This window comes from Montipora foliosa, chromosome 12 (genome assembly GCF_036669935.1).
Source record: "Montipora foliosa isolate CH-2021 chromosome 12, ASM3666993v2, whole genome shotgun sequence".
Classification (NCBI taxonomy): domain Eukaryota; kingdom Metazoa; phylum Cnidaria; class Anthozoa; order Scleractinia; family Acroporidae; genus Montipora; species Montipora foliosa.
The window spans coordinates 2,557,639-2,568,637 of record NC_090880.1 but is presented as its reverse complement, the minus strand read 5'-3'; the positions used below and the strand labels follow the sequence as shown (position 1 = coordinate 2,568,637).

At 40.8% G+C, this 10,999-nt stretch overlaps 1 protein-coding gene across 1 annotated transcript; it reads right to left on the bottom strand.

Moving 5' to 3' along the window:
* Positions 1 to 3,574: 3,574 nt before the first annotated feature.
* Positions 3,575 to 6,659, bottom strand: LOC137979631 (kelch-like protein 3). Its single transcript, XM_068826945.1, has one exon. The coding sequence runs from the start codon at positions 6,568 to 6,570 to the stop codon at positions 4,723 to 4,725; it is 1,848 nt and encodes a 615-aa protein (XP_068683046.1). The 5' UTR covers positions 6,571 to 6,659; the 3' UTR covers positions 3,575 to 4,722.
* Positions 6,660 to 10,999: the final 4,340 nt, after the last annotated feature.

The window sequence follows — 10,999 nt, the reverse complement described above, 5'->3', positions numbered from 1 at the left end:
TGCGTAAATTACAACTGAATGAAAAGCAAAAAAAGTTGAATTTTTACCGGCCTGTAAGCAGGGTATTGAGTGAATATTTGGCTGCGGAGCCACCAGCGCGTGAAAGAATGGGGAAAGAAAAAGCACTTTTTCTCGCCCCACTCTTCTCACGCAATTGCGGCTCGCAACCTACTTACAGGCTGGTGAAATTTTATCATTTTTTGTTTGTTTTTTTTAGTTCTGGCGTAGGTCTGATTTACGACACTATTTGTGGTTAATTCGTGGTATAAGGTACTCGCATTAGAAATCACCGTAACCCAAATCGTGTTGTCTAAATTTCCCTTTATTAAAAGAAGCACTAATTGGTTTGGTTATTTAATTAACATGTGGCAGGTCGTGAGTTCGAACCTCAGGCGCAACAATCCCTTGGGGTTTTTCAATAAATAACCGAGGAAAAAAGAGCAGCTTTTGTGATAATTAGGTCCTCTCTCACGAGAACTATAAACCAGAGCCTCCTTCTGGGACGTTAAACAACCCACACACTAAATTGGTTTAAGTCATATCTGGATAACCGTCAGCAAAAATGCTTTATCAATGGTTGCTTATCTGATAAGCTACCTCTTAGTTGCGGTGTACCTCAGGGAACAATTTTGGGTCCATTATTGTTCTTGATATATATTAATGACTTATCGAACTGTTTGTTAAGCTCGCAGCCTAGGATGTACGCAGATGATACCCATCTAACATTTTCAAGCAATGATATAACCGCCATAGACGAGACTTTAAATCGAGATCTCGAGTCAGTCAATAATTGGCTTGTCTCTAATAAACTTACATTGAATGCAACTAAAACTGAATTTATGTTAATTGGCTCAACGCAGCGATTAAATACTTTACCGAGACCTCCGCATCTTACCATTGGCGGTGTTCCCGTTAATCAAGTATCTACTGCAAAATCCTTAGGTGTCTATATAGATGAAAATCTCTCTTGGGGCTCTCACATTGAGAAGTTAATTAAGAAAGTTGCCTCTGGTGTTGGCGCTCTTAAACGAATCCGCTCTTTTGTCCCTTTTGAAACTCTGAAGATTATTTTCAATGTCTTAGTGAGGCCACACTTTGACAGTGTTGTGTGGGGAAACCGCAACTTAACGCTTTCAAATAAATTGCAGAAGCTACAAAATCGTGCTGTCCGAATTTTAACTTTTTCCAGTTATGACACTGATGTTAAAGATTTATTTAGTAAACTTGGGTGGAGAAAATTAAGTTCTCAGCGTGAAATACAGAAAGCTATTATGGTATTTAAATCTTTAAATGGTCTTACACCTGAGTATCTAAGTGAGCTGTTTGTTAACCGTTCTGATGTAACTGAATATCCAAAAGGTCTAGATAGCAGCAACAATATAGATATTCGTATAAACATAACAACTTTCTTTAATTTTCCAGACATGTTTCGACGGTACATCCGTCATCTTCAGTGTTACATATTTTGAAATCGCCGTTGAATTTAAAGCGCGCGCGATCTTACAAACTTCGTTACATTGCGTTGTCAATATTGCGTATTAAATCAAAACAGAACAAAACAAAAATTTAAATGAGTGACGCTTAGTTCCTTACAGGGAGAGAGTCAGGTTAATGTGTTTCACCTGCTGGTTGAGATCGGGCTTCTCCCATTTTATATACATGGATTCCTTAAGCTTCACTTGGTACTTAGTGGCTGCAGAGTCCAGGATCTCGAAGCAATCCTGTGTGCAGGATGCCTTACAAGACTCTGAACTCTGCAGATGTTTAAAAACGTTCGAAGATCTGTCTGAAAGTAAGTGCTCGCGCACTCGTGTGGAGAAGTGTCGGCTTGTTATGTTGGTGAAACCAGCCGACACTTCTCCACACGAGTGCGCGAGCACTTACTTTCAGACAGATCTTCGAACGTTTTTAAACATCTGCAGAGTTCAGAGTCTTGTAAGGCATCCTGCACACAGGATTGCTTCGAGATCCTGGACTCTGCAGCCACTAAGTACCAAGTGAAGCTTAAGGAATCCATGTATATAAAATGGGAGAAGCCCGATCTCAACCAGCAGGTGAAACACATTAACCTGACTCTCTCCCTGTAAGGAACTAAGCGTCACTCATTTAAATTTTTGTTTTGTTCTGTTTTGATTTAATACGCAATATTGACAACGCAATGTAACGAAGTTTGTAAGATCGCGCGCGCTTTAAATTCAACGGCGATTTCAAAATATGTAACACTGAAGATGACGGATGTACCGTCGAAACATGTCTGGAAAATTAAAGAAAGTTGTTATGTTTATACGAGTAACTGAATATCTATTGAGGGACTCAGTAAACAAACTTGCTGTTCCATTGCCCCACACCAACTTTTTGAAAAACAGCTTTAGTTACAGTGGTGCGGTACTTTGGAACAGTTTACCTTCTGATCTGCGGCGGGGCAGAATCTTTAAGTGACTTTAGTCATCTACTCAACTCATTTTATCCTCTTAAGTAATTTTTGTATTTTAGACACGGCATTCATGTAAGGCAGTTTTTTCAAAAAACTGCTTTACATACATGTAGGATTGGATATTGTTAGTTAGATATAGTTAGTTTAATTATGTAATTACATATGAATTAATAACTGATGAATATACCGTGTTGAAATAAAGTTCACAAACAAACAAACAACCCACACACTAAAGGGTGCGTTCGATTGACCGTACGGCCGGAAAAGGAATATATGGAATAATAGTTAGAAATCCTTCGCTTTTATGGAGATTCACATTACAATCGTGAAAAACCTGCTAAAATGCTATTTTAAACAGATCTTTAGAATCCTTATTTCTTCAAAATGCCAGACGTACCGTTGTAGATCATCAATCCCAGTATTCTTATCCCAGAATAGTGTCAATCGAACGCACCCTAAGAGTATGGTATCGAATCCGTGGTTTTCAAAACTGGTAGTCCATCTCTGTCAGCATGTGGTGGTCGCCCTTGCTAGATTAGCTGCAATGGCCCCTGAGCAAATAAAATACAGCCAAATGTTTGGCTATTTGTTGTGTGTTGGATCTTTTTAGTTAGACTTCCTATATAAGAACAAAACAAAGCAAGAAAGAGTCCACAACAAATGGAAAAACTTCACAGGATTTTCCCATTGTGATTATAATTGTAATCTTCAACCCGTTAATTTGGCCGTAAAGTAGTTGGTAAGGATGTCAAAAAGTATTTGAGTAGTCTTAAAAAAACACCTTCCATTTTGCCTCCACTACTCAACCGGACAAACACAACAACAATATTTGGGCCAAGCCACAGTGCGATTTATTTAGCATTGGATATTATGGGTACAAAAACATTTTGAAATCAAATCTATATAAAGAGAAGAGCAATGCATCAGAGCCAGACGCAGAAACCCCTAAAACCAGCAGGTGGAAAAAAACCGAGGAACGTGTTCCCCCGACCAAGGCAGTGGTGCGACCCTTGGGGTCCTATGTATTCTTATAGAAAAACACTATTTACAATGAAAAAGAACGTAATCATATACAGCCTAACGAAGGCATAAAACAACCTTTTTCAGATCCATATAAAAATACATGAAACTGGACTAAATCCCACAAACCACTGCGCACCTAACAAGGCTCACCAGGCCTCTGATATGAGCCGGCAAAACATCAACTTATGCTAATTTACAATTATCACAAATTACATTTGTCGTTTAATTAAGATGAAAAACTGAAAACAAACCATCTAACTCACTTTCAAAAAGAACTCATTTTAATTGGTTTTCTTGACATTTGCATCAGTGATTAAGTGCCAAAAGGATAGCATGTGCATCCAATTTTTGTCAACATATGGTTTGACACAACAAATTCCAACAAATAGTATAAAACTGTTAACATTCATTTTTTGGGGACTTACCAAATCAGCAGAGGGAGTGGCAAAATGAAAAACAATTGAGACTAACAAGTTTTTAAGCCCCTTAAATGGGAGGGTGTGTCCCACATGGGTCCCATGTGACCCAGGGACAGTCACATGAATCTCCATCCATGTGATCATTAGGTTTTCAGATTAAAGTTCCAGAAATAGTTACACCATCTACACACATTGTAAAAGACATTCAAAGTACTTACATAAAAACCAAGACATGACCAGGGTTAAAATTTTGGGAATTTCAATTAGCAAACAATATGAAGAGGAAACTGTCAACATTTTTTTAAAAAGATCTATCAGACAACTTTTCAGATATTATGAAAATAGACCAAAATCGACACATTTTTCATTTGCAAAAAACCTGTCTACACACAAGTATTTTTTCTTGCTAAGTAAATCCTGAAATTTTACGGTGGAGACGTACGGTTAATTTTTGAGAAAAAGGCCTTTGAAATCTCTAGTTTCCAGTCTCCCTCCAGGAGCTCGGTCACTACATTTTGCACTTTCCCCTGATTTGCATTTATTTGTTAGGTAGTCGCAGTGACTAACACTTCAGAAGAGATATCCTGTTGCTTTGATTTCACACATTTCAAAACCTGGATCATTTTCTTTGGAAAACTGTAGTAAGCCACCTTAAAAGGAGGTCACATATTAAAAGTGGATGAAGGCCAAACCCTTAATTATAAGAGAAGATTTCTCCACATGGCACTAAGAAGGAATGCCTCCATAAGACAGTCATATTACTGAATTAAAGGCAAAAATGTCTCCAGGTGGCACTTATTTGAAGGAATGCCACCATAAGACAGTCATAAGAGAAATCTCAAAATGTCAAAGCTTACACAACTTTTCTAACAGACTCTTGTGGATCACTGCAAGACAGGCCTTATGATGAACCTTTTTCTCTCGATCTCCAGGATTTTCATTCTCAAAGTTAGTGGGTATGGTGGACTTACTTTTCCATTCACATGATCCTAACTGAAACACTTCCACTGATAACTCTCTTGAAAGCTCTTTTATGTCTTTGAAGCCACCAACCACATAAAGGGCTTCCTGAAAGCATACCATGTTTGCAGCTTGACGACACACCTTGAGGTTACTCATGACTTGCCATTCATTAGTTGATGGGTCATATACCTCACAAGACTTCAGTACTGTAAAGCATTCCTCATTTATGTTCATGCCACCTGCTACGTAGATCTTGCCATTCATGGGCGCTCCAAAAGCCTTATATCTTGCCTCATTCATAGCTGCAACCTCCTCCCATGTGGCCAAAATAGGATCAAACCTTTCCACTGTTTGAGATCCTTGAACAGTTGAACCATCATAAATTAATCCTCCTAGTAAGTAAAGGTGTCTTTTATCACTGACTAAACAAGCTCCATAGCGAAGAGTTGGTGGATGCACAGGCTCACATAAACTCTCATCTAGCTTATACAGAATAATATGCCAACCAAATGACGCGTAGATGCAACCATGTAGAACTGATAAACAAGAAAAATCATCACTTCCATGTCTTCCTTCAACTGTCCCCCAGCAATTAGTGGAAGAAAGAAAATATTCTATTACTTGAGATTTTCCTGGTCCAACACGCTGTCCCCCAAAAATGCAAACTTTATCTCTGTATTGAACAACAGCATGATTTTGATGTTCAAATAACATGTCTGGCAACTGATACCAAACATCACCTTGGGGTACATAGCATAAGGCTGTCCTGCCACCACAAACAAAAATCACATCTGTGTACCTCTCCAAGCACTTCCTGGGTGGCTTGGCAGCATCTTCACTGAAGGGATCAAAAATGCACTCAATGGATCTCAACACAAAATTCAAAGTCTCCTTGCTAGTCGCTACCAGTTCTTCATTGACCAATTCGTTGGAAAGAAATTTGCGAGATATGGATTTCAGACGGACTTGACTAAACAATTCAGCAAAGTTGCTTTCTCGTTCACTCTTCTTGTAAGTCACCCACTTAACTATTCCCTTAAAAATTTCTTCCTCAGAGGTGACAGTGACATCATCACTGGAAACCCATTTCATGACTTCTGCAATATCGAGCTTGAGGAAGTCATCTGTTTTCATGACTGAACCGAAATTTGAGTTAATAAACCCACAGGACTCCCCCATTAATTTCAGACACTGATATTTGTCGGCAAAGTAATAATTGAAAATGCAGTTTTCAATTGTAATGTTTTCCTCCAAAACATCACAAGCCAAAGTTTTCAATCCTGGTAAAAGAAGATAGTCTGCTACTGCCACTAAGTTGTGGGCGGTATCCTTAGTGACTGCAACATTACCAGTGTAAAAGTATTTAAAAACGTCCTCCATGACTGATCCCGTTGCTTCTTCAAGTTCTATCCTGATGAACTGTTCCTTTCCCTCTCTCATGTCACTGACGAGAAGTGAAAGAAAAACCGGACTTGCTGCTGCTAACACAAGTCTGTGAGCTTTAAACTCTTTGTCTTTTACTGACACTGTTACATCGAAGAAACTCTCTTTTTTTCTCAGGGCATCCAGACGATAGATAAGTTCGTGACAGTGTTTTGATGGATCTGATGGCATTGGCTGTGAAAGGTCCACCATATTGGAATTCGATGCGGAAGTGTTCAACTCTTCGATTTCGAATGCAACCGCTTGTCTGTATTCTTCCATGTTGATACTCGCTGAACTTTGCGACATGATAATGGGTTTGTTTAAGAAATTAAAAAACGTTATCACTGGATTATAATGAGTGGAAAAAGTACAGGAGGTGTGATCAAGGTATCACCAGCCTCTCTCCCTCTCTCTCACTTGTAAGGCTGTGTCATACATGAGTCAATGTAAACCCCCACCCTCTCTCCGCTACACCCTGATTAGCAGGGAAAGGCTAGAACTGGGCTAGTCCCCAGGGGGTAGGGATTGACAACTTTCGTTTTAAGCAGCCCTGTTGGTACAGGCAGTAAGGTGGGGATTAGTAGATGAGCCTGCTTATTTGCAGTCAGCGAAGATTCATCTCTCGAGGGTAGATACGTCATGTAACTGTCATATGGTGATTTGACTAAGCCTATATGAGGGTATTTACTGATTCACTACATGGCCTGCACAGGTCTACATGGCCATACATAACCCTACACTGGTATACATGGCCATACATAACCCTACGCAGGTATACATGGCCATACATAAGCGCTTCCTTCCTCACCCATTTATGAAAGTTGCGCGCTTTCGTAATTTGAATCTTCTGAGTTAAATTTGCAGTGAAAGAAGAAGTCACGTTTAACTAGCAAATGTTGGTCGGTAAACAAACACCTAGAAAGACTGTTCAGCTAGTTATTCGGCCTAGTGAAAACGCAGCCTATGTATAGGTCGTATAGATGTGTAGGGCTGTGTAGGGTCATGTATAGCCTTGGATGGCCATGTATGGCTGTGTAAGGGCTATGTATCATTGTGGAGGCCTATGTATAGCTGTGGAGGGCCATGTATAGCTGTGTAGGGCTACGTATAGCTGTGGAGGGCCATATATAGCTGTTTTTGGTGTTATGTATAGCTATGTAGGGTCATGTATAGCCTTGCATGGCCGTGTATAGCATTGGAGGGCCATGTATAGCTGTGTAGGGCCATGTATAGCTGTGGAGGGCTATGTATAGCTGTGGAGGGCTATGTATAGCTGTGCGGGGCCATGTATAGCTGTGTAGGGCTATGTATAGCTGTGGAGGGTCATGTATAGCTGTGGAGGGCCATGTATAGCTGTTGAGGGCTATATATAGCTGTGTAGGGCTATGCATAGCTGTGGAGGGCTATGTATAGCTGTGGAGGGTCATGTATAGCCTTGCATGGCCATGTATAGCTGTGGAGGGCTATGTATAGCTGTGTAGGGCTATTTATAGCTGTGGAGGGCTATGTATAGCTGTGGAGGGCCATGTATAGCTGTGTAGAGCTATGTATAGCTGTTGAGGGCTATATATAGCTGTGGAGGGCCATGTATAGCTGTTGAGGGCTTTATATAGCTGTGTAGAGTCATCTATAGCTGTGGAGGGCTGTGTAGGACCATGTGTAGCTGTGGAGGGCTATGTATAGCTATGTAGGGTCATGTATAGCCTTGCATGGCAATGTATAGCTGTGTAGGGCTATGTATAGCTGTGGAGGGCCATGTATAGCTGTGTAGGGCTATGGTTGTGGAGGGCTATGTATAGCTGTGCAGGGCCATGCATAGCTGTGTATAGGGCTATGTATAGCTGTGTATGGCCGTGTATAGCTGTGGAGGGCCATATACAGCTGTGTAGGGGTTTATATATAGCTGTGTAGGGCTATGTATAGCTGGAGGGCCATGTGTAGCGGTGGAGGGCCATGTATAGCTGTGGAGGGCCATGTATAGCTGTGGAGGGCGATGTATAGCTGTGTAGTGTCATCTATAGCTGTGTAGGGCCATGTATAGCTGTCACGGAGGGCTATGCATAGCTGTGTAGGGCCATGTATAGCCGTGGAGTGCTATGAATATCCTTACCTTTAAACATCTCTATATTGGATTAAGTCAAACCACAATGTGTCTAATTACCTTCGTTACCGATGTGCGTACTCATTGCCTGCTCCACCGATGCATATGGGACATAACCCTCCGATAGCTACTCACTTCCTCAAAGATTTTTTGAGCCTTATCTAGAAAGAAATTTCTTTCTTCTTTACCGGGAAAAACTACTTTCAAACTACTTTCAACTCTTGGTGTGCACAAGCACTTAAAACCGACAGAAACTTTCCAGTTCACGCACATTCTCGTCCCCAGATCTAGAGCGCTCCGCTTCTTTTGGTCACGTGGTCGGCAAAACGAAAGGCTCTGGTCACACCTAAAAATTCAAATATTTTCATTGGCTGATTAAAATTGTATGCGAAGAACAAAATAAAATTACAAGAACTACGCATCACATTTTACTTCCGGCCCATATGGCGGGAACAAATGGGACGTGGAAAGCCCTTCCGGGTCCGCTTTTCAAAAGATTAAATAAAAACTTCTGAAATATGGCGACTACGCCGAAAAAGGCGTATAAGTTTCCCGCGAAATCAATAGAGAACTTTTGCAACGGCGACGGCAACGGCAACGAGAACGTCCTCTCAAAATATAAATTCGTGTTGTTGTAATCACTTCGTGACTATTTCAACGTTTTTCATAGGACAAGGGTGTGGTAGTTCCTAAAGAATGACACTGGTCGGAACGGCGCTTAATTTAGGGGAGAAAATGAAAATTTATCCTCAAGTGCTGACATCCTTGATAAAACCTCAAATTTGGCTATTTCACTTTGTTGTTTTGCAGACGACGGCTAAGAAATGGACAAAAATGAAACACGCTCGTGCAGGGTGTACAAAGCTGTTGTTTTTGTCCACTAAATATGCAAATTTGCTTAAGTTCCCTATTGCATTGCCTGCAACGAGGTCATTCTCGATCGTAACCATCCTGTTTTGTTGTTTGGGTGGCGAATGGTAAAGTCCGAAACTCGCCTAGACGCCGTGACGACGAGATCCTAGTTAAAAATCTGAGCCCGAGACTCCTTGTTAAAAAGTTTCGAGACTCCAAAAAAGTAAAAACAAACCATTCAAAAACGAGACTTCGAGACTTATCGAAAATGCTTTCGAGATTTCGAGATCCTGCCAAAATTTTCCGAGACCCACGTTTTTCGAGGTACCATTCGCCACCCCTTTGTTTCGTAACCAACAAGCGCAATCAAAGCCTTTTAAACGCTTCTTCGAAATGATCCACTGAGGAAGCATCCATTATGCCAATATTTTCTCTCCCATCACTCACGATTATTGAAACTTGAAATAAATGCGCATGCCCTGCCGGATGTCCGAGATTTACGGACATCCGGTATTACCTGCGACCATAGCCTTTCGCTTCGCCGACCTCGTGACCAAAAGAAACGGAGGGCTCTGGGGACGAGAATGGATCACGCACTTGACCTCCTGTCACCCTCTAGGGGTCAGAAAAGGTTTCATCAAAGGCTAAGCCCCAGTGGTTCTCACTGAACTAAAACTTCACTGAAAACCAAAATTTGAAGAAAACAACGCACAATTCAAGCAAAGCGGCCAAGATACGCTGCAGGGGTTATCCAGATAACCTTGTGAATATGCCGTTATCTGAAGTCAGTTTTAAGTCGCTGTTACAGGTTGAAACTTTTAGCTGAAACTTATTTGCAACGGCGCTGCGAAACAAGTTTTAGCAGGCGTTGCACCTTGTAACATGATCGGTTTCGTGAAACGTTTTGAACTTCCGTTGCAAGACAAGTTTCACGAAGTGGTGTAACTCTTGTTTTTATCATCACTGCCATCGTCGCTACTATTGCAGAAGTAGAAAGCGGTTCTACTTTTCGTGAAACTTGTCTCGCAACGGAAGTTCAAAGAGTTTCACGAAAACCGACCACGTTACACATGAGCTTGTTTCGCAGCGCCGTTGCACGCAAGTTTCAGATAAACGTTTCAACCTGTAACAGCGGCTTTGAAAGAATGTCGGCTCCAACAATAAACAAAAACAGTGTGCAAAAGGATTTTGCCGTTTATTACAGAATATAGTCCATTATGCAGTGTCTAATCTCATCTAGATTTTAAAAAACAACTGGCATCTTATACAAAACCAACCCTTATCGATGAACTTCTTTGGTGACCCTCTCCCTTTATTTCGTAGAAATTTTTGGAGGTCCACTTTGAATCCTCTGGAGTTTACTTTGGATACAGGCTCCCTTTTGCGGAGGGCTCCGTCCTTGGACCTATATTGTTTACCCTGTATATTTCTCCAATTGGTGATCTTGTTCGACGTCATAATATACTCACATCACGCGTATGCAAATGATACCCAGCTTTATCTATCTTTTCGTTCTCAGGATCATGCGTGTATGGCAGATACGCAATCTTCAATGGAATTGTGTGTTAATGATATCAAGATCTGGATGCAGTCTAATTTTTTCAAATCAAATGATGATAAAACTGAACTTCTTCTTGTTCATCCTAAACACAGACAAATGCCGCCTCTTCTTTCCGTTGCTGTTGGACATGAAATGATTCTGCCTACCGAATGTGCTAGAAATATTGGTGTCATGTTTGATCATAACTTGACAAAGGATCAACAAATTACCTCGATCTGCAA